The sequence below is a fragment of the Chenopodium album genome, chromosome 10, assembly GCF_948465745.1.
Source record: "Chenopodium album chromosome 10, dcCheAlbu1.1, whole genome shotgun sequence".
Classification (NCBI taxonomy): Eukaryota; Viridiplantae; Streptophyta; class Magnoliopsida; order Caryophyllales; family Amaranthaceae; genus Chenopodium; species Chenopodium album.
Window position 1 is genome coordinate 61,853,984 of NC_137843.1, and position 21,668 is coordinate 61,875,651.

The window sequence follows — 21,668 nt, forward strand, 5'->3', positions numbered from 1 at the left end:
TTAATGTTCAAATATTTGTTTAATCTATGTTGATATTTTGTTTAAATGAAATATCATACTCTTTTTTTTTTCAGGGTTTTAGTAAACTATGCCCCTTAATCAGTAAGTTGAGTTTCTAAGGTATGTCCATATCTTTTCAATTTTGTAAGCTATGCCCTTTTATTCACTATCATTAATTAATTGTACCCTCCTTGGACGTTATAAATTAACTAAGGTTAGCTTTAAATTTTAAATAAAGAAAAGAAAAGGCAAGGAGAGGAGAGAAAAAAAAAAAAAAACCCCCTAATTACCAAATCCTAACCACCGAAACTCAAGTCACGAATTGAAACACCAACCTCAATTAACTTGTAAACACCCAAAGAGTGAGAATCGTACATACATTTAATTACTAATAACACTAAGTTGAGGGACATGGCTTAAAATTTTGAAAAGCCTTGTCCACACCTTAGAAACTTGATTACTTGAGGGACATAACTTAGAACAACCATTATTTTTTCACATTCAAATATGTGTTTTAATCTATGTTGATATTATGTTTAAACTATCAAATCTTTCTCCAAAAATAAAATAAAATAAGTTGCTTATCTTTAAATAGATGTAACCTCATCACTAGACTACATCTATAAAAGAAAAGATAACCTTTTTTTTTTATCTTAAAAGCATAAGTATATCACATGGTAACTATATTACTCCAATGTCATACTCATAGATATAAACAATAAGGCAATATAATTAAAATTAGGGGCAAAGCCGAAAGAAATAAGGAGCCTCCAAATTAAAATGATTGTGCCTGTCATGAGCTCTAAGCCGTCGAAGTATTTCTCACCCTTGATAGAGTTTTGACAGCTTGCATTTTTGTACGTAAATTATGTAATTAATTTATGCAACTAACTAAAGTTGTTATTCTTTATTTTAGTCCGTAGTTGGATAAGATTAGATATTCAAAACTAATTTTTGTGTACAATTGGGTTGAATTTCATGTAAAAAATTGTATCAATTGGATTGATATAATCTTATCCATGCATTTATAATATGGGCGCTAATGTTTTGGCATGCGTAATCGTGATGAGTTTGCAACCCACCTTGAAGTGCACACATATCTTATTTTATTTTTTTTCTTTTTTTGTTAAGAATTATATACAACAGACTTAATCACCTTAAATCACAATCAATTCATCCTTTTCAAATATTAGAATCTACTGTAATTGATTTGAGACGACTAAATAATTTTTTTTTCCCCCAATATTATATAACTAATCATACATTAAATACTTAGTTGTTCCTACATGATTAACTAGAATAAATATATTTCCGAACGACTTGAACACAAACATGGAGTATACAACTCCCATAATCCCATTAACTAATCAAGAGTTGCATTTAGAGCTGTCAATTCGGGTAAACGGGTCGGGTTTAGGTCAGGTAAGAGTGGGTCGGGCCAACTCGCGGGTCTAGTCAATTCGGATTAATTCTATAACCTATGCAGGTCCGGTTTGAGTAGGGTCATGCTTGAGTCGAGTCACATCGGGTCATACTTCTTATCGGGTTTTGGTCGGGTTAATAACATGTTGGGTTACAAACATGTCGGGTGAACAATAAGTCGGGTTTAATTCGGGTTAAAACGGGTAAGAGTAATTCTCGGGTTCGAGTCGGGTTCGGTTCAAGTCAATAATTTGCGGGTTAGAATCAGGTCGGGTCATTCTCGGGTTTATGTCGGGTTAAGTTCAAGTCAATAATTTGCGGGTTAGAATCAGGTTGGGTCATTTTCAAGTCGGGTCATGCACGGGTTCAAGTCGGGTTTGGTTCAAGTCAATAATTTGTGGGTTATAATCAGGTTGGGTCATTCTCAGATTCAAGTCGGGTTATATTCAAGTCAATAATTTGCAGGTTACAATTAGGTCGAGTTATCCAAGCTTTTTCAGAAATTTTGTAGGTTTCAGGGCCCGGTGTCAAAAAGACTTGAGATTTTAGGGGATACATCTCGGGGTCATATAATTTCGTTTAGAACCATATATGATCATTATATGTTTTCATAAATGTACTGTTTGTGGTAGGCTTGATTTAATGAAATCGAGACAATTATTAAACCGGGGTAAATTGGCCGTTTAAAGAAAAATTGGATGGTTACACGGCTTACACCCACCCAATTGGACCCCCAGAGGGTATTAGGAACCATGGTAAACATTTCAGCAAAATTTTATATTCGCGGGAAAAAAATTCAAAAAAATCCAAAATTGAAGGCTAAGATCCATGCTTTTTTAGAAATTTTGGAGGTTTCGAGGCCTGGTGCCGAAAAGCCTGAAATTGTAGGGGATACATCTCGGGGTCATATAACGCCGTTTGGAACCATATATGATCATTATATGATGTCATAAATGTTCGTGGTATGCTTGATTTAATGAAATCGGTACAAGTTGTAAACCGGTAAATTGGACGTTTAAAGGCAAATTGGATGGTTACACCCACCCAATTGGACTCCCGGAGGATATTAGGGACCATGGTAAACATTTCGGTAATTTTTATTTTCGGGCGAAAAAAAAAGTCAAAAAATTTCTAAACTGAAGGCTATTATCCACCTATTTGAGAAATTTTGGAGTCTTCATAGCTCGGTGTCAAAAAGTCTTGAAATTCTAGGGAATACATCTTGGGGTCATATAAAGTCGTTTGAAACCATATGTAATCATTTTTTGTCGTCATAAATGTTCGTGGTACGCTTGAGTTAATGAATCGGTGTAAGTTGTAAATCGGTAAATTGGTCGTTTAAAGGCAAATTGGATGGTTCCACCCAACCAATTGGACTCCCGCAGGATAATAAGGACCATGGTAAACATTTCATCAATTTTTATTTCCGATTAAAAAAAAATCCAAAATTGAAGACTAATATCCACGTTTTTTGAAAATTTTTAGAGGTTTTGGGACCCAGTGTCGAAAATACTTAAGATTTTAGGGAATACATCTCGGGGTCATATAATGTCGTTTGGAACCATATATGATTATTATTTGTTGTCATAAATGTTCGTGGTAGGCTTGATTTAATGAAATCGTTGTAAGTTGTAAACCGATAAATTGGCCGTTTAAATGCAAATTGGATGGTTCCACCCACCCAATTGGACTACCGGAGGGTATTAGGGACCATGGTAAACATTTCGGCAATTATTATTTTAGACCAAAAAAATTCAAAAAATTCCAAAATTGACGGTTAATATTCACACTTTTTGAGAAAATTTTGAGGTTTCGCGGCCCGATGTCGAAAAGCTTTGAGATTTTAGGGGATACATCTCGGAGTCACATAATACTATTTTAAAACCATAAATGATCATTATATGTTGTCATAAATGTTCATGGTAGGCTTAAGTTAATGAAATCGGTGCAAGTTATAAACCGTTCAATTCTCCATTTAAAGGCAAATTGGATGGTTGCACCCACCTAATTAGACTCCCGGAGGGTATTAGGGAGCATGGTAAACATTTCGACAATTTTAATTTACTGCCGAAAAAAAGTCAAAAAATTCTTAAATTGAAGACTAATATCTACACATTTTGCGAAAATTTGAAGGTTTCGGGGCTCGGTGTCGAAAAGTCTTGAAATTCAGGGATTACATCTTGGTGTCATATAATGCTAGTTAACCATATATGATCATAATTTGTTGTCATAAATGTTTGTGGTAGGCTTGAGTTAATGAAATCGGTGCAAATTGTAAAATCAGTAATTTTTTCGTTTAAAGGCAAACTGGATGGTTTCACCCACCCAATGGGACTCTCGAAGGGTATTAGGGACTATGGTAAACATTTCAACAATTTTTATTTCCGGATTTTTTGAAAATTTTTGGAGGTTTTGGAGCCCGTTATCAAAAAGCCTTAAGATTATAGGGGATACATCTCGGGGTCATATAATGCCGTTTTGAACCATATATGATCATTATATGTTGTTTTAAATGTTCGTGATATGCCTGAATTAATGAAATCGGTGTAAGTTATAAATCGGTAAATTGGTCGTCTCAAGGCAAATTGGATGGTTTCACCTACCCAATTGGAATCCGGGAGGGTATTAGGGACCATGGTAAACATTTCGATGCACAATTTTTATTTCCGCATGAAAAAAGGCAAAAATTAAAAAATTGAAGGCTAATATCCACGCCTTTTGAGAAATTTTGGAGTCGTCTAGGGCCCGGTGTCTAAAAGTCTTGAAATTCTAGGGAATATATCTCGAAGTCATATAATGTCGTTTGGAACCTTATTTGATCATAATTTGTTGTCATAAATGTTCGTGGTAGGCTTGAGTTAATTAAATCGAATCGGTGCAAGTTGTAAATCTGTAAATTGACCGTTTAAAGGTAAGTTGGATAGTTACACCCACCCAATTGGACTCCCGGAGGGTATTAGGGGCCATGGTAAAAATTTCGGCAATTTTTATTTCTGGGCGAAAAAAGTAAAAAAATTCCAAAATTGAAGGCTAATATCCACGCTTTTTGAGAAATTTTGGAGGTTTCGGTGCCCGTTGTCGAAAAGGCTTGAGATTTTAGGGGATGCATCTCGGGGTCATATAATGCCGTTTGGAACCATATATGATCATTATATGTTGTCATAAATGTTCGTGGTAGACTTGAGTTAATGAAATCGGTGCAAGTTGTAAACTGGTAAATTGGCCGTTTATAGGCAAGTTGGATGGTTCCACCCACCCAATTGTACTCCCAGAGGGTATTAGGGACCATGGTAAACATTTTGGCAATTTTTATTTCAGGCGAAAAAAAGTCAAAAATTTCCAAAATTAAAAGTTAATATCCATGCATGCTTTTTGAGAAATTTTGGAGGTTTCGGGGTCCGATGTCGAAAAGGCTTGAGATTTTAGGGGATACATCTCGGGGTCATATAATGTTGTTTGGAACCATATATGATCATTATATGTTGTCATAAATGTTCGTGGTAAGCTCGAGTTAATGAAATCGGTGTAAGTTGTAAACCGGTAAATTGGTCGTTTAAAGGCAAATTTAATGGTTCCACCCAACCAATTGAACTCTCAGAGGGTATTAGGGACCTTGGTAAACATTTCGGCAATTTTTATTTTTGGGCGAAAAAAGTCCAAAATTCCAAAATTGAAGGCCTTTTCGAGAATTTTTGGAGGTTTCGGTGCTTGGTGTCGAAAAGTCTTGAAATTTTAGGGATATATCTCGGGGTCATATAATGCCGTTTCACTGGGATTATCTATATTTCGATACTTTAAGTGTTGCATTATTTGCATATCATTACCACATTCAATATGTAAAGTAATAAAACATATTTAACAATCAGCCTAAAAGTGCTTAATTAAAGGTCAAATAACCTAAACTAACAGCAAAATAAAATTACTAAAACTTAAAGTTAGAACAATGTCAACCCATAAAGGCATAAACTGTATAACTTGATCACAACCAAATCCCTACCAGGCCAACATTTCATCCATAATAATAGCATAATTATAGTAGAGGGGGATATTTTAGACTGATTAAAAAACTCATAATCTAACCAAATAATCAAGATTAAAGAGTTAGCTTATATTTTATATACTTGATTATCTTTAAAAATAAACTCAAAAACACTAACTTGTTATGACACAAATGATCTAATCTACTACACAAATCATTCCTATTAGGTCGGAGCTTGCATACTTACTCGACGAGCAAGTCAACTGCCCTTGTGCTCCTACTATCATACGTTCGAATGTTTCAAGTCGTATCATGCTAGGCTCGTGCCGTTTATGGATTATATGTCTTTCGTGTCATGTTGGGCTAGTTTAATACTGGGCCACGAACACGATTTTTCAAATGCCGGATCGGACCATAATACTGGGCCATAAATCTCCAAAGGACTGAATGTAAGGCTCATGTCATAAGATGATAAGCATGCATAAAAAAACCCGGATTATTCTAGAATGTTAACGTTAACTTTACAATTTTATTTTTTTTTGGTTGCAATAAAAAAACACTAGTTAAGCAAGAGGTTCTACTAGGGTTTTAGGCATTGCGCTTCCAACCGTGAACGGTCTCTCTTCTTCCCTCATTTTCGATTTTCTCTGGAAATTCAACACAATATGACTTTCTGGGGTTAGTACTATTCCTGAATCATATGTTTAATCTCAATTTGTAATGGAAAAAAAGGGTTAGTTTTAATTAATTTGTTCTGAAATTTATTCTTACATTTTTCTGGGTTCTTTGAATTTCAGGGGCTGAAGTAAAACCAGGCAAACCCTTAACTTTTAATGCCGAAGATTTGGATGGAAAGCTGGTTTTAACTCAGGTATGACTCTCAATTTTATGCCACGTTGATCTTTGGGTTTTTCTCATTTGGGTTTTTTCCCTTCCATTTAGTATGCGTTAATCTTTAATATTAATAAATCTGTTTTTTGTTTGAATTTTGATTTGATATCTGGGTTATATGAGTAGTAATTAAGGGTAGACAAAAAGAAGGGAGAAGAGGGAAAAAAAAAAAAAAAAGAAGTAAAATTCGCTGTCTTAAAATTGTATGTTCTTTGGGAGAATATGGAATGTGAATTTAATATAGTGGGTGTGAATATGTGATTGCCCTTGCCTTGCTTGCTGATCGGATGCAGCATCTTAAGTTGTGTCGTCTTTGTTGACATGTATACTTGAGTATTGGAGTGATTAACTGGTGGCATTACAGAAACATTTGCTTTCATATCACTGATATATGTAAGTGACCCTCGATAGGTGCCTTGTCGCCTGTCGTGGTATTTATACCATGAAGTGATAAAATAGAAGAATTGCACTTCACCATTGTTATTGTAGTGTTTTTAATTGCTGTATGTCCTTTAGATTATACTTGCACCTTATGTTGTAATATTGTCATGAATTCATGATATTCTAGGATCTAAACATGTGTAGTGACTAGTGACTATAAAATATATTTCTAAAGCTGTCTGGTATTTGATTTCAACAGCATGTTTATTGTGGGAGCTAGTTTTGTCACTTGGTATCTTATATGAATGTGGCAGAATGGTTATAATCACATGCGGAATGTCAAGTTGAAAACTATAGAGCTAGATGTTTTAATTGGTTTCAATTGAACCTAAGTTTCTTGAACTTTTTCTATGTGAATTGATTATAAGTGGTATTGATGTTTCGAAAAACAGGCCACATTGGGAATTGGTTCATCAACGAAGAAGAGCATCCTTCAGGTCAATGTAGGAGATAAGAGTCCAGTCTTTCTCTGCACTTTGTTGCCTGACAAGATAGAATCTTGTTCGTTGACTCTTGAATTTGATGAGGAGGATGATGTGAAATTTTCTGTTGTTGGGCCAACTAGTATTCACTTGTCTGGCTTTGTTCAGAGCAATCTTGAAAATGAATATGATTCGTATCCTTCAAAGACAATTAATAGTTTCATGCATTTTATACTTGCTGTTATTAGCTACTTTGGCATCCCTAGTGTAATTCCTTTTACCCAATGATAAGTTTAGTATTTCCTTGATTGAGGATACTTCAGTGATTCATATGGGGAAGATATTGCTGAGTCTGATTCAGAGAGCAGTGACTATGATTCTGAAGATGTTTCAGAGGATGAATTTCTTGATGTCGATGATGATACCATGTTCCCACCTTCGCCTGTACGAAAAAGTGGAGGTATAGTTTTTTTGCTTTCAAGACCTTTTGCTCATCAATGCATGCACATATGTTGCTGTGTTTCGATCCCACGCCCTTTCCATTATTTCTTGGGTTGTATCATTTGGCACTTTTCTAGACCGCTTACCTTACTTTTATTGGTAGTCTTTTCTTTCCTCTCTAATTGTGGTGATGGAGGGGATGAAGCATTTTTCTCTGATCATTCTGATATTTTCCTTTGGTAACTATAGTTGTTATCGAGGAGATAGTGGATGAGGAAAAGACTGCAACTGAAAATGGTGGAACCAAAAAAGGAAAAAAGAAGAAGCAGTTGGCTGATACTGACAATGACAAAAAAGCTGAACAACAAATTGTACTCAAGGAAAATAATGGTGCCTCAGTTTTGGAGAGTGAAGATGAAGATGGCTTTCCAGTTTCTTCATCACACAAAAGTGAAAATTTAGAAGCTAACACAACCACCAAAGTTGTGGAAGAGAAGAAAAAGAATAAGAAGGATGAAGCAAAAGATAATGTTGAATCTGAAAAAAATTTAAAAAGGAAGGTTGATGCCATCAAATCTGGTCAAGAACAAAAAAGGTACACCTTTGCAATATTATTTTCTATCTTTGATCTCTTGATTGATGTTCATACTGTGTAAGCTGCTTGTGTGTGTAATTGCCATTTGCTGCTTTTTGTCAATTATTAAATTCTATGTTGACATGAAACTATGAATGTAATTTGAGGGACTTTCCAGCGATGCTATTGAAAATGGAGAAGCATCTGAGAACATGAAAAAAAAACAGAAGAAGAAAAAGAAAGGAAAGACAGAGAAGAGTGAAGAGGTTTCAAAAATAGAGCAAGATGCAAATGCAGAACCTAAGCAGATAAGCAAAACTGATAAAGTAGTCAAGCAATCTAAGGAGAAGCCTGCCAGAGTTAAAACCTTTCCTAATGGACTGGTCATAGAAGATGTAGCAATGGGAAAACCTGATGGTAAAAGAGCTTCTCGTGGTAGCAAGGTAAGCTTGTGTTTTTGGCTCAATGATCCTTTCTTAGCCCAAAGGGGAATAAAAATGTGATTATATTTTTTGTTGTGTTTGATTCAATATTCTTCTGTAAAATGTTTTGATTATTTTCAGTGGGTTCATTTGTTGGTGTTCATGGCTGTAGTGAGTTTGTACATTTCATGCAGAGTTTTTTTTTTTTTTTTTTTTTTTTTTTTTTTAATTATTTATTATTTTTAAGTTTTATTTATGTGTGGACTGGAGAAGGTGGATGGAATATAGGTATTAAAACATATGGCTGCTGCCACAATAATAAGCAGCATATGCTGCATTGCTTAAGCTCTTATTTGAGTAGAGCATAATGATTCTTGGACCAAGTGCTGACAGAGATTTGAAGCAGAATATTTGATAACTTAATTCAGTGGTTTGGTGCTAGAGTTCTTTTTTCTTGTAGTGACAGATTTAAGAATAAAAGGCCAAGGACTAGTGTTTATACTGCCAGAAATAACCTGAACACCATGGTTTGTACAAGCACCTTGGGACTGCCAATCATTCTATTCAAAGAGTTCGAAGAAAAGACTTGTTTACTTTCATTGTGGCCCCATCACAAGATCTAATCAAACAGATTTGAAGGTCTTGAGTGCATTGACTGCTTATTAGTTAGTACCCAAAATGCTGACTTATTCTAGAAGGAATACTGGGGGTAACAGGGGAAATGCATAGAGCTGGTTACTGTCGGTAAGGAAAGTCAGATTTGTGATTTGCAAGGGAAGTCAGCTACTCGATTGAGGATGGGTATAATGAGAGAGAGGAGGAGGGGGGTACTCTTAATGGTGTTTCTTGCTGGGTACTTGATTGACCCTGTTAACACACCATTACTTTATCCTTCAATTGTTGTGTTTGCCCTGAGGTTGAGAGTGGTTTGGTACTGTTTTAATTTTAATTGACTTGGAGAAAATAGGTGGATTGTATATCCACCATCTGAGATTAATGATCCAGGACTTGAATATTTAAGCTTTTAGTATGAGAACTTGGTTGATTGATTATTGTTTTAATCTATTCCTGGTTGATAAAGGATTGTAGACCACCTCCTTGTAGCTTCTGACATCTCTTAAAATTCCAGGTTAGTGTTTACTATATTGGGAAGTTGCAGAAGAATGGCAAACGCTTTGACTCTAACACTAGCGGAAAACCCTTCAAATTTCGTCTAGGTAAACACTGGCATTTTAAGTTTACAAATTTGTTGTGCTGTGGGATTGTCAACTTATTCTATTGCTTCATGTAACAGGTATTGGTCAAGTTATCAAGGGTTGGGATGTTGGTGTTGAAGGTAGAAATAAAATTCAAAAATATATGAATTCTTTGCTTGTTTTATCGAGTTTTAATTACTGATTTGTGATATTTGATGTTAGGCATGCGTGTTGGTGACAAAAGAAGGCTTACAATTCCACCTTCAATGGGGTAAGGATCTTATTCACAAAGCTTGCATATAAATGATAGAGTTAAGCTGATGTACAATGGAATATAAGTTAAATCTTTAAATTTTGTGAATATATTGAGGATCTTACCCTCATATAGCTCTATCAAGTCAAGGTGATTACACAAAATGCAACCTACAAGTCTCATGGAATACCTTTCTCTTCTTGTCGATGTACAATTTACAATGTCTTTGTTACCTTCTTTTATAAGGAAAAAATCTGTCTCACAGTTCTCTGCTTTTAGTGAGATAAAATCTGATAACAAAATATTTGATGGTGCAGTTATGGTGCCTCTGGTGCTCCTCCTCAGATTCCCCCCAATGCATGGCTAGTCTTTGATGTTGAATTGGTTGATGTCGCTTGATAATCTTGCTTTCAATGGAATTTCCATTTCTGTAGACATTTCGATAAATCTCAATTTTGGCGAAAGCAAGCAGTATGAGCATGGACAAGCAAATTTTGTTTCTTTTACCTTATAGTGAATTTTGTGAGAGTAGTGTAAAGTTTTGCTGAACGATACTGTTTTACATTATTCCAAGGCCTAATGATATTTGATTGAATAATATTGCACAATTTAGCTTTGTCTACTCTGCATAATTTTGATTCAGACTGATTTAATATATTTTTTTTCTAATTTATTGGCCAATTAAGCTAATGGCATCCTCTACTAGCAAGAGCAACAAGCCCATTGCAGGTAGTTTGGTGGTATGAGGAACCTTACATTATAAATGATATAAGATCTAATCTTGTGGTATTTATACTTATATTTGACATTTTCGATTGTTAATGACAAAACTTGGAGGATTGTGAAAGAAAACTCTGAATTCATATGTTTTTGGTAGTCTCTTTATATACACAAGGTTGGCCAATGGCCATGTGTTGATTTGAGCCATTTGGTAGTCTCTTTATATACACTAGCTATTCCATGAAGTACGAATTAGGGCCTGTTCTCTTACGTTGAAATTCAGCTCAGTTCAGCTCAGCTTCTAATTTCATTCTCTTATAAAATATTCAATTCAGCTCAGTTCAGTTCAGTTCAGTCAATGAGAACAGGCCCTTACTGATATAGATATCTTGAGTAAAGCAAAATTACAAGCATGTCTATTTATTACAAGCATTTATTTTTAAAAGAGAATATTTTGTATTTTTATCAAAAAGTAAAATAATTTATACGAGTATTAATGATTATGCTGTATTATTAGTAAAACTTTCTAAAATAAGTACTCCATCTGTTTCTTTATTAGATTTCTATTTCTAGCATTTATTCCTCACATTAGAGCAACAATCAATAATTGCTCATTTTAGGTGGACATGAAGAGAGAGAGTAATAAAAAAATTGATGACCATTCGACTTTTTTACAAACTTCGTGTAAATTTATTTTGTCAATATACTTTTACTTTTTTTTTTTACTACGTATTTAATTTTCTTAATACCCGTGAAATAGGCGTAAAAGAGTAAAAGAATCTTCTTGCGGGGACGAAGGGAGTAGTATTTTTGGGTTGCGATTTGCAAAAAAATTTCTCAAATAGGTGCAATTTGTAAAATTCAAACTTTAAAAGACTGTAATCGGCAAAATATAAGAATTTGCTATTCCGTGCATCGTTTATATGCGATCTTTTAGTTCCTTACCCGCGTTCTTCCAAGTCCCACGTCTCTCATTCAAAGCCAAGGTTTTGACACTTTGTTTGTGACCTTCATCTCTTCTCTCTAATTCCCTGATCACAATTCACAACATTTTGAATTCTCAATTATTCTGAATTGATCTTCAAAAAATGGGGAATACAGTTTGTTTATTTGGTGGGTGTATTGATCAAGCTAGCGTAGGAGTGATTGAAAAATGGGGTCGATTCGAAAAGCTTGCAGAACCAGGTCTTCACTTCTTCAACCCCTTCGCCGGTCAAATGCTTGCTGGTGTTCTCTCTACTCGTATCAATTCTCTGGACGTCAAAATTGAGACCAAAACTAAGGTTTTTTCTTGTAATTTGATAATTATCTTTCTTGAAATTGAATGATTCATACAATTCTGGGTGTTTTTGATTGTGGGTATTTGATTTTAGGTCTTAATTTTGTGTGAATTTCATGTATTGTATCTGGGACTCTGGATTTGATCAACTTGAAAAACCCTTATTTCCAAAATTGAGATTTTGATGGTGTATTCTTACAATTTTATGTGATTGATTTTTTATTGGGGTTTTTATATCATATATCTTTATTGTGATTTGGTTTTCTTGCCCTGCTAGGATCGGTTACTATTAGGGTTTAGGAGGTTTTATTTTTTATTTTTATGCATATACATTTCTGTGGTTAATGTTGATCATTTACTTATGATGATACACTTGTGATTGACTTTCTGTTGAATTGGGGGAGGTTTTGATCTAAATGTTGAGGCTGTTAGCTTAGATGGATGGTGCAATTATCTGAATTCGGATTAATAACTTTGATTTTTCTTGTTGAATACTTGCTGCACGAAATTTTGATGATTCTAGGAGCAGCGGTCCTAGGTTTCCTTATATGAGGTCAATCTAGTGAGGAACTTTTCTACAGATTGTTCGTGTGACTTTTTAGTGGTTTTGGCTCTGTATTTAATTTAGTTTTGCGTCGGTATAAGATAGATTGCTGATTACTAAAAACGAACGATTTGTCAAGAAAGCATGGCGCAGGCTCTGAGGTACAGTGGAATTTTGCTAGTTGCATTTTTTGTGGGTGTGTATAGCGTGGGGTGGATATAACATTGCTTGTGAGTTGTTATAAGACATGATATATGGTTTTGAGTAAATTAATAATGTAAAAAGAATCATTCTTGAGGCAATCTAAACTAGATTTAACAATGGCATCATTCTCTTTAATAATTGATACATTGGCAAAGTATTGTCAATAACTACATCAACTTGTGCTTTTTTCATGGCTTATTAGTTCTTCTCTGTGGCATTTTATTTTCTTCAAGATGCTTATAGGTCATATAATTGCAAAATTACTAGTGCAATGGTCTCTATGGTTTCCCCTTATGCATTGCATATTACAAAAGCTTCATTATCTAATACTGGATCCTTATCTTGCATATCTAAATAATGCTATCTTGCAGGATAATGTCTTTGTGCAAATGTTATGCTCAATTCAATACCGTGTGGTTAAACAAAATGCTGATGATGCATTTTACGAACTGCAAAATCCTAGAGAGCAGATTCAAGCCTATGTTTTTGATGGTAATATTACCAGTTTTTTTCTTTCTGCTTGCATTGTGTACAAAAGCGAATTCATTTCTCATTTTGTTATGTATGATAATCTCTTCCTCTCCTCTTGTGTAGTTGTGGCTCACTGTTATTTCTTTTCCTCTCCCAGTTACTAACATAGTAATATTTTAATATTTGTGATATTGTAGTTGTTCGTGCTGTTGTCCCAAAGATGAATTTAGATGAGCTGTTTGAACAAAAAGGCGAGGTTGCTAAACATGTACTAGAGGAACTTGCAAAGGTAATTGTTTCTAATAAACAAACTATCTCTGTTTCTTCATTTCTTGTCTGTTCTTTGGCAAACTCAGATCTGATTTGCTTTCCTTATTCTTAGAAGAAGTAGCTTTCTTCTCCTATGCATACCAAACTATGTTTGTGTAATGAACTGATGTTTACTGCTTACTTACTCATGCAAATAACAGTAAAACTATAGAGAAAAATCGATTCTTTGAGTCATGTAGATAATCTGATTTTTGTAAGTTGCAAGAATACGAAAGATGGAAGCTTTACTAACAAATGATAATGGTAAAAGGGTTACAAACGATACGTTAATAGCTTAAGGCTATCAATCTTCGAAAGTGAGTTTAGCTCACAATTTTCCAAAATGGCTTTAGGCCATAACTCTCCAAAAGGTTCATACCAAATTTCTGCCTCCCTATTCTTTCTCTTCCTTCTCTATTTATACTAAGAGATTACTCCGTATTAACCTAGCAAACTAATATTACTAAACTACCCATACTACCCCCCTTAGGCTAGTCTATTACAGTTCTGTCTTAGCTCCTTTGTCATAGATGTTTCTTTCCATTGCTCCTAGGGTGTTGGCCTCCTAACATAATAAGATCTCATAGTTGTGTATATAAGCCTCTCCTAGCAATAATGAATGATGTACAATTGTTAACCCATGATGTGATCACTGAAGTATGGAGTGTTCATTGCGGCTGTGAAGAAAATTAAATGAGCTTACTTGGTTCATACTTCTTAGCTCATTCCTACTTGATCAGTAGTTTTTTAATCATTAAGTCAGATGGGAACTTGTGGGGGAGTTATCCGTGTTTCATGTTTGATCTCTTCAAATTATGATAAACTGTGAAACCTTGAACAGGTAATGGGAGAATATGGATACAGCATAGAGCACATTCTGATGGTTGATATTATACCTGATCCAGCAGTTCGCAAAGCAATGAATGAGATTAATGCAGGTTATGATCTTATTCCATTTGATGTTATAAATGTACTATTTGTTCCTTTGCAAATAGAAAATTTAGCATATTGGAGTGCAATATTACGACATTCAAAGTGACCTTTATCTTTTTAAATCAATTCCTATGGTCTTTGTTTTTCAAGTTCTAATGTTGGAAACCTAACCAGAAACCACCCAAGGTGTAGCTGTTCTACTGAAATTAATTAATACCTGCTCTAATTTCCTCAGAAAACTACCAATACCAATCCTAGAGGAAAATGTATTAGGAAAAGTACTACAAACCTTATGTGATGTCTTCATATAGATTATTACTTTAGTTGGAGTTACAAAGAATAGTACCCCCTAACCGTGACTATTAATTGACAAATTAATGTTTATGGGTGGCTGTTGTGATGCGACTAAAGTGAGGGGTGGTTTTAGATATTAAGTTTTTAGTTAGGGTTTTAAGCTTTTTTTTCCCCCCAGAGTGCGGGGCCTTGGGTTCTGAATATCACACTTTAAAAGGCGATATTTTTGACAGTTTTCTTTTAATATTTGATTTTTATAACCTTAATTGTATTTATGTACAGCCCAAAGGCTTCAGCTAGCTAGCGTGTATAAAGGAGAAGCAGAAAAAATTCTGCAAGTGAAGAAGGCTGAGGCTGAAGCAGAATCCAAGTATTTGGGCGGGGTTGGAGTGGCAAGGCAAAGGCAGGCAATCACAGACGGTTTGAGAGAGAATATATTGAACTTCTCAAACAAGGTTGAAGGAACATCCTCTAAAGAAATCATGGATCTTATCATGGTCACTCAATACTTTGATACAATCAGGGATCTTGGTAGTCAATCAAATAATACCACTGTTTTCATTCCCCATGGCCCTGGTCATGTCAGAGACATCAGTGACCAGTTACGAAACGGGCTCATGGAGGCAAAAAGTGCAAATCTAGATGGTAATTAGTGTCTTCTATTTCAGATACAATGCTGCTGTTATTACTGAACCTCTTTGTGCTGTATTACAAATTTACAAGTCTATAAACTGTGTTTATACAATAAACTTTAGACTTGGTAAAGAAATGACAATGTGGAGAAAAACGATGATAGGCAATAGCTGTAAACTATATGAGTTTTTATTGTGAATGAAATACAATTTACATTGGCTATTTTCGAAGTCCATGACTTTGGGTATGTTTCTATGAAATTTTCTGGAATATACTCAATTATTCCATATTGTAGTTTTATGTGTTTATAATCTAGCCATGAATCATATTTCTTCAATTTCAGCTCAAGATTAATAGTTGTCTTTGTTTCGATCAGATGCATTAGGAAGCCTAATATAAATCATTATGGAGTACTATGTTTAGGTAACAACAATTTTAAAATACACATAAGATTTACAAGAATGGAGGGAGTATTTGATGCCTACTTAAGGGTATCACTTGTTGGAGATTTGGAAAAACTTAGATTGCCTCTATTCTTCTTTAACACCCAAATTGAGGGGAAGTAAGGGAAATTCCCAACCTTAGTGGTCGTATTGGGGTTTGAAGCTCTAAGGTTAGAAGGCTCTAGAAGCATCTTAAATAGTGAGTGAGCTACAAGATCAACATCATATTTTCAAGCTACAACGATTTTAGGCTACTTGTTCTACTATGACTTCTATCAACAATTAAATATAATTTGAAACATTTTTTTTCTTAATGATCAAACCATAGTTATAAACTTTATAAATATTGCAAGCAGGTCCTTAAAAAGTATAAACTAGAAATATGGTTGTAAACCTTAAAGTCTTAAACCAAACATTTTGTCCAAGCAATCTTCTTATAATTGGTACTTTATCTATTAATAATTAACTAATGAAGCCATATCACTTCTCAATCAATCAATTTGCAAATTCTTACACAACCCCTCCAAAAATAGTTATACTTTCGTATTAGTTTTAACATTTGTGGAACCAAAGCTTAAAGCCACTAAAAATAAAATAATCAAAGTCACTTTTTTTTAATTTTATTTTCACATATTGTACGGATGAGGCATACATACCCCCATACAATGAATAATGGGACAATAACAAAGTAATAAGAACCTTGAGAAATTATATAATTGGGGCTCTCCAATTGCAAGCATCAAACACTGCTCTTAATTCCTTTGTTTATGTTTTTCACAACATTGAACATAATTCCAATCAACTCAATGTATCCTTTGTTTCCCATTTGTCTAGGAATCATTTACATAATTTTCACTAGTAATCTTTATTCTAGTACCTTAATATTGGTCCATTCTCAACTTTATAATATACTAGATATGTTGTTTTGAAGATCTTTATTTCATTAAATTCTGAAATTTCTAATCAAGTTTTGTTAATCTTATAATTATTTCATTGATTCACTGGGCCGGGCACGGGACAATCTTCGGGTAGGGCCGTAAGATGGCCAAGGCACGGTCTAATCGGGTCCTTACGACAAGCCGGGCCTAAAGTGGGCTTTATGCCATGTGACCCATGCTGATATGTTTCCCCTAACTGTAGGCCCATAACTTACCAAGGTCCATAGACCCACAAGTTATTGATGTGATGATAGCACTGTAAACATTAAGATTTTGAGGACATTCCCTGATTAAAAATAAGCAGTTTTGTAGTTAAAATATTTTCGTTATAGAGAGATTATTACAACAGACAATGATATTTACGAGATTTGATCATTTCACATTTAAGATTTCAATCTCAATACTGTCTTAACCAGTTAACCAACTAAGCTAATTAACATGTAGAGATACGACAAATATAATGATTATACATAGTCACGTCCGGTATTTGCTTGCTTCATTGGATTAAAAGGATAGGTTAAAATCTTATTTAATACAGAGTAAATCAATAATACATGCAAAGATTCCTTCCTTTGATTTCCAAACAGCTGGTACAATTATAGTACCTTGTATTTTACTATTCTCTAATTTAACGTATTTCTCTTATAGCATAATTTGTGTTGACAATGGACCTTAAAATAAAATTGTATATTAATTTATATGAATTGATGCACATGAACGTATTGTCCTTTTGCTCGGTCTTCAACTAATGAATTTAATGATTTGTCTTTCAGCCAATAATTAATTAAATAAATAATTAAATGATTTGTCGATCCATTTGGCATTGAATCTTATAAATGCCCCCCCAAAAATTAGACATTACAACCATGATTTCTTTTATTTTCTTATTTACTGAAGATCCTCTATGATTTAAAGTGTATTTTTATATTAGAAGAAAGATCCAGGAAGCTAATCCTCAGAAGAATTATTATTGCCTAGATTATACTTCAAAATATTTTCAATAGTTTTGTTTAATTTCACTCATTATTGATAAAGTTCTTTTTGAAAATTTATATTGTACTCTCGGAATAGACCAAAACCTACTTATATTATATATACGCTGTCAAAGTTCCTGATACATGCATTAGTGTGCATAACCTTTTCTCGTAAGTGCACCACTTGCAATAGGTCATGGACCCATCGATCAACTAGTGTGGTGCATTGCACTTGCTTGTGCACATGGGTCGACGTCCCAAGAATATGTATAGTCACTTCGATACATAACCCAGACTAATAGCATAGGTCAAATTCATTTTGTTTAAGTGAGTTTATTTTTTAAATGCGTTGTACCTAATGCCCTGTCTATTACCAGTCCACGTCAATTAGGATTTGTTCAACTAAATTTTGACATTTTGTCCTTAAATATTTATCTAATTTTTCAGAATAATGAAGTGATAATTATTAAGGTCTTGTCCTCATCACATAATTTTTTTAGTGAATCATAACTTCTTCTTTTTTAACAATTAGTGATACTTATAAATTATCACTATTTTCCTAAAGAAATAAGTTAAAGATTCATCTAATATATATATAGGGAGTACTTAAATAGCAATTTAATTTTCCGAAGCTTAATTAATAATTTAAACCTTCTTAATTGGAACTAAATATCTTACTCTCACCAAAGTAGTACACTAGTACATATGTACACAACTTGGGCTTAAGTATTGGTGCACCACATGCAATGGATCCTCACCGGACCCATTCAAAAAGTGCTATGAGTTCCACTATTAGCAAATAAACATGATCAATGTCCCAAAGGCATGTTATAGGCTATAATAATTTATCAAAACTAACACATGCATATGTTAATTAGGCATTGATTTATTGAATTAAATGTATTTGGATTAAGTTATATGTGCAATTAATCCATAATTGATTGAATTAATTGTACAAAAATCTATACCTAAAACTTCCAACTTAGTACAATTTGTGTACTCTCTCAACATCTATATATATCTATAAATGAAAGTCTTATTTCTAATTTGGGTGGGTTGAGTGACTCGAGTCTACTCTTGAGTGCATCCTTTAACCCTTTTTTTTTACATAATTTCACTGACTATACTGACAATACTGTATACTATTTTCACTTCTTCCTTTATAAATATATATATTATCATCTTTTTCTTTAAAACTATGGAGTAATAAATTAAACTACGTAATTAATTCAATTTTAATTGATATTTCCATCTCCACTTTAAGATATCCGTGCTCATGGGAATGAGATCTATAGTTAGGGGTATAGAAGTGGTTATTCGATGAATCATATGTGGTTTAGAACTCAATCTTGATCAATCTACAATACTTTTAATCCTAATCTAATAACTTTCTATAAGTGATAAATAAAAACTCATCACAAAAGCAAACATTAAACCAATTTTTTTTTTCATTTAACTTAAACTATTGATGAATAATGGTAACATAGAATACAAAATAATGGTAGTAAAAGGACATGACATACTTTTTTGTTACAAATTATTATTGAAGTCCCAAATTTTAATAGTTTGGTAGGATATGCACAAAAGTACAAGAGATTTTATCAATCTGAGTTAGGCTAACAAAATCCACATATTCCCATTTCATATAACTCTTTATTATTTTTTTTTAAAAAATCAGTAATTTTAAGATATTATTAATTTAATATCATCTACCCAGACAAGCCAGCTGTTATGACTCTAACTTGTCCCATAAACTATACTTTAAGCCCTTTGTATATGTATGTATGTATATATATATATATATAGTTGTAGCATGGACATACTATCAACTAACTCTTCAATTCATTCTTCATACAAGTATCAAATTTAAACCCAATTATTATTTTCTGAAGAAAATTAAATTCAAGAAAAAAAAAAAAATGGCTTGTTGGTCACCTGAAAATGCTACCAAGGCATACATTAGAACTCTTAAAATGGTAAGCATTTGATAATTTTTTTTACTATATTTTTTCTTAAGAAAATATAATTTGTTTCATGTAATGTAAAATCGAGTTTTTTTTTTAACAGTATCTCATGTGTTTGATTTATTTGTTTACAGGAAACAAAAGAAAAGGAACCAAATGCGGGCGAATTCATCTCAGCCCTAGCAGCAGGGAACAATGCACAAGTAATGGTTGCAGCATGTGCCCAAAAAATGGTCACACCAAATTTGTTAGCCTTAGTTTCTGCAGCACATCAAACAGGAGGTCATGTAACCTGCATTGTCCCTGGACGCGAAGAATTACTGTCATCTAAACGCGCTCTTAAGTCTGATGCAAAATATGTTAATTTTGTTGTTGGTGATGCTAAAGATTTGTTGCTTAATGAGTACAAAGACGCGGATTTTTTCCTTGTTGATTGTAATCTTAAGGACTATGAGGGTGTCATGAGAGGGATGCACGTGATGAGAAGAGAGAAAAGTGGTGTGATTTTGGGTTATAACGCGTTTTGTAAGGGATCTTCGTGGCAATGGAGTGGTCTAAGGACACATTTGTTGCCTATTGGTGATGGTTTGTTGGTTACAAGATTTGATGGAAACAATGGAAGGGATGTTATGTGTGAGAAAAGTGTAAAGAAGAGTAATTGGATTGTTAAGGTTGATAAATGTACTGGTGAAGAACATGTATTTAGAGTAAGATCACCTCAAAGAAAACTAGAAATTGCTGCTGGTGGTTTATAGGCTTAAAATTAATTAATATCATTATTAGGTTAAAAGTTTTGATTGATTTTGAAAGTGGTTGAATTCCATTTTTATTATCTCATGTGTAGACTTTGCAAGTGTAAATATGTAATGTAAGTAATTTTAAGCCAAGATTTGAACCAATTTTTCGAGCAATTGAGTTTAATTTACTAATCTTACAAGTTACAACTATCATATACTACATTTAGATTCGGATTAATTTAGTTCAAGCTAAGTCATATTCAAGTGATGAGTCAAACAGTTTAATTCAATTTGAAGTCCATTTGGATCATAATAATATACAAATTGATTCTACTATAATGTGAATTTATCAATATTCTCATATCAATTTTGGACAGATAAATAAGTTTGGATTGGAGTAATATCAATCCAAATCTATTCTGATATGAAGTATTAATTTTGAGCTAGATTAATTTGTTCGAACAAGATTAATATCAATACGAATCAAAATCAAATCATATAATTTTGGTTAAAACTCGTGTAATTAGGCGTATGTCAACTTTGTCACATCAATCAAAAGTGTTAATAATGAAGAAAAAGAAAGTGTTGTTGATGAAAATATCATAATTTGTACATATGAATAATTGAGCTTAGTAGCTAGTACATGTTACTTTCCTTGACATTATTATTTGGAGTACTTTCCTAAGCCTTGAAAGCATTCTTAGCTAATTTGTACTTGTTCATTCAATAACTTTGAGGATATACAGTATAATATATCTAGTAGATCTATTAAGCACTAAACAAAAGGACTAATTAATCAAATTGTAATGTCTTTTGCCTTTTTGTTCCAATTTACAGCTAACTTACCTCTTCAATTTCTTTTTAATTGGTTTAAGATCAAGCAAAGGTTAAGAAGTAAACTTTACTAATTAACAAAAAAACTAAATTAAAGGTCGGTACATACATCAATAAGCCACTAGCTCAAAGCTTGGCAAGTAGGCTTGTTAATTAATTAACCTTTGATTATGTAGTTAGAGTTGCATTTCGATTCCTATCGATCTTCATTTAAAAAAAAAATAAATAAAAAAAATAAAAAATAAAAAATAAAAAACTGAAGGTTCTCTGTAATTTGTTTTCTCAAATTTTATACCCTATAACTTCGTAATAAATAAACCTAATTAAAGATTGAAAAATGAAGTACATTT

At 33.4% G+C, this 21,668-nt stretch overlaps 3 protein-coding genes across 3 annotated transcripts; all 3 read left to right on the plus strand.

Annotated features, from left to right (window-relative positions):
• The first annotated feature begins 5,955 nt into the window (after positions 1-5,955).
• Positions 5,956-10,714, plus strand: LOC145564514 (peptidyl-prolyl cis-trans isomerase FKBP53-like). The gene is made up of 10 exons (XM_081624805.1): positions 5,956-6,079; positions 6,199-6,272; positions 7,126-7,349; positions 7,479-7,615; positions 7,846-8,191; positions 8,349-8,613; positions 9,722-9,809; positions 9,887-9,928; positions 10,011-10,059; positions 10,359-10,714. The coding sequence occupies exons 1-10, from the start codon at positions 6,067-6,069 to the stop codon at positions 10,438-10,440; spliced, it is 1,320 nt and encodes a 439-aa protein (XP_081480931.1). The 5' UTR covers positions 5,956-6,066; the 3' UTR covers positions 10,441-10,714.
• A 999-nt stretch (positions 10,715-11,713) lies between these two features.
• On the plus strand, positions 11,714-15,650 carry LOC145564515 (hypersensitive-induced response protein 4-like). Its single transcript, XM_081624806.1, has 5 exons — positions 11,714-12,044; positions 13,160-13,280; positions 13,457-13,548; positions 14,410-14,506; positions 15,078-15,650. Exons 1-5 carry the CDS (start codon positions 11,850-11,852, stop codon positions 15,446-15,448), a joined length of 876 nt encoding a protein of 291 aa, XP_081480932.1. The 5' UTR covers positions 11,714-11,849; the 3' UTR covers positions 15,449-15,650.
• Positions 15,651-19,606: 3,956 nt separating this feature from the next.
• LOC145564516 (uncharacterized) lies at positions 19,607-20,658 on the plus strand. Its single transcript, XM_081624807.1, has 2 exons — positions 19,607-19,759; positions 19,882-20,658. The coding sequence occupies exons 1-2, from the start codon at positions 19,703-19,705 to the stop codon at positions 20,500-20,502; spliced, it is 678 nt and encodes a 225-aa protein (XP_081480933.1). The 5' UTR covers positions 19,607-19,702; the 3' UTR covers positions 20,503-20,658.
• The last annotated feature ends 1,010 nt before the right edge of the window (positions 20,659-21,668 follow it).

What these genes read in the sequence shown, in the direction of transcription:
- LOC145564515 (XM_081624806.1), top strand. Translation starts at nt 11,850, where the DNA reads ATGGGGAATACAGTTTGTTTATTTGGTGGGTGTATTGATCAAGCTAGC. An exon ending in TCAAGCCTATGTTTTTGATG is followed by an intron (nt 13,281 to 13,456) that starts GTAATATTACCA and finishes GTGATATTGTAG; the next exon opens with TTGTTCGTGCTGTTGTCCCA. An exon ending in TACTAGAGGAACTTGCAAAG is followed by an intron (nt 13,549 to 14,409) that starts GTAATTGTTTCT and finishes AACCTTGAACAG; the next exon opens with GTAATGGGAGAATATGGATA.
- LOC145564514 (XM_081624805.1), top strand. An exon ending in TCTGGTCAAGAACAAAAAAG is followed by an intron (nt 8,192 to 8,348) that starts GTACACCTTTGC and finishes GGGACTTTCCAG; the next exon opens with CGATGCTATTGAAAATGGAG. An exon ending in ACCCTTCAAATTTCGTCTAG is followed by an intron (nt 9,810 to 9,886) that starts GTAAACACTGGC and finishes TTCATGTAACAG; the next exon opens with GTATTGGTCAAGTTATCAAG.
- LOC145564516 (XM_081624807.1), top strand. Translation starts at nt 19,703, where the DNA reads ATGGCTTGTTGGTCACCTGAAAATGCTACCAAGGCATACATTAGAACT. An exon ending in ACATTAGAACTCTTAAAATG is followed by an intron (nt 19,760 to 19,881) that starts GTAAGCATTTGA and finishes ATTTGTTTACAG; the next exon opens with GAAACAAAAGAAAAGGAACC.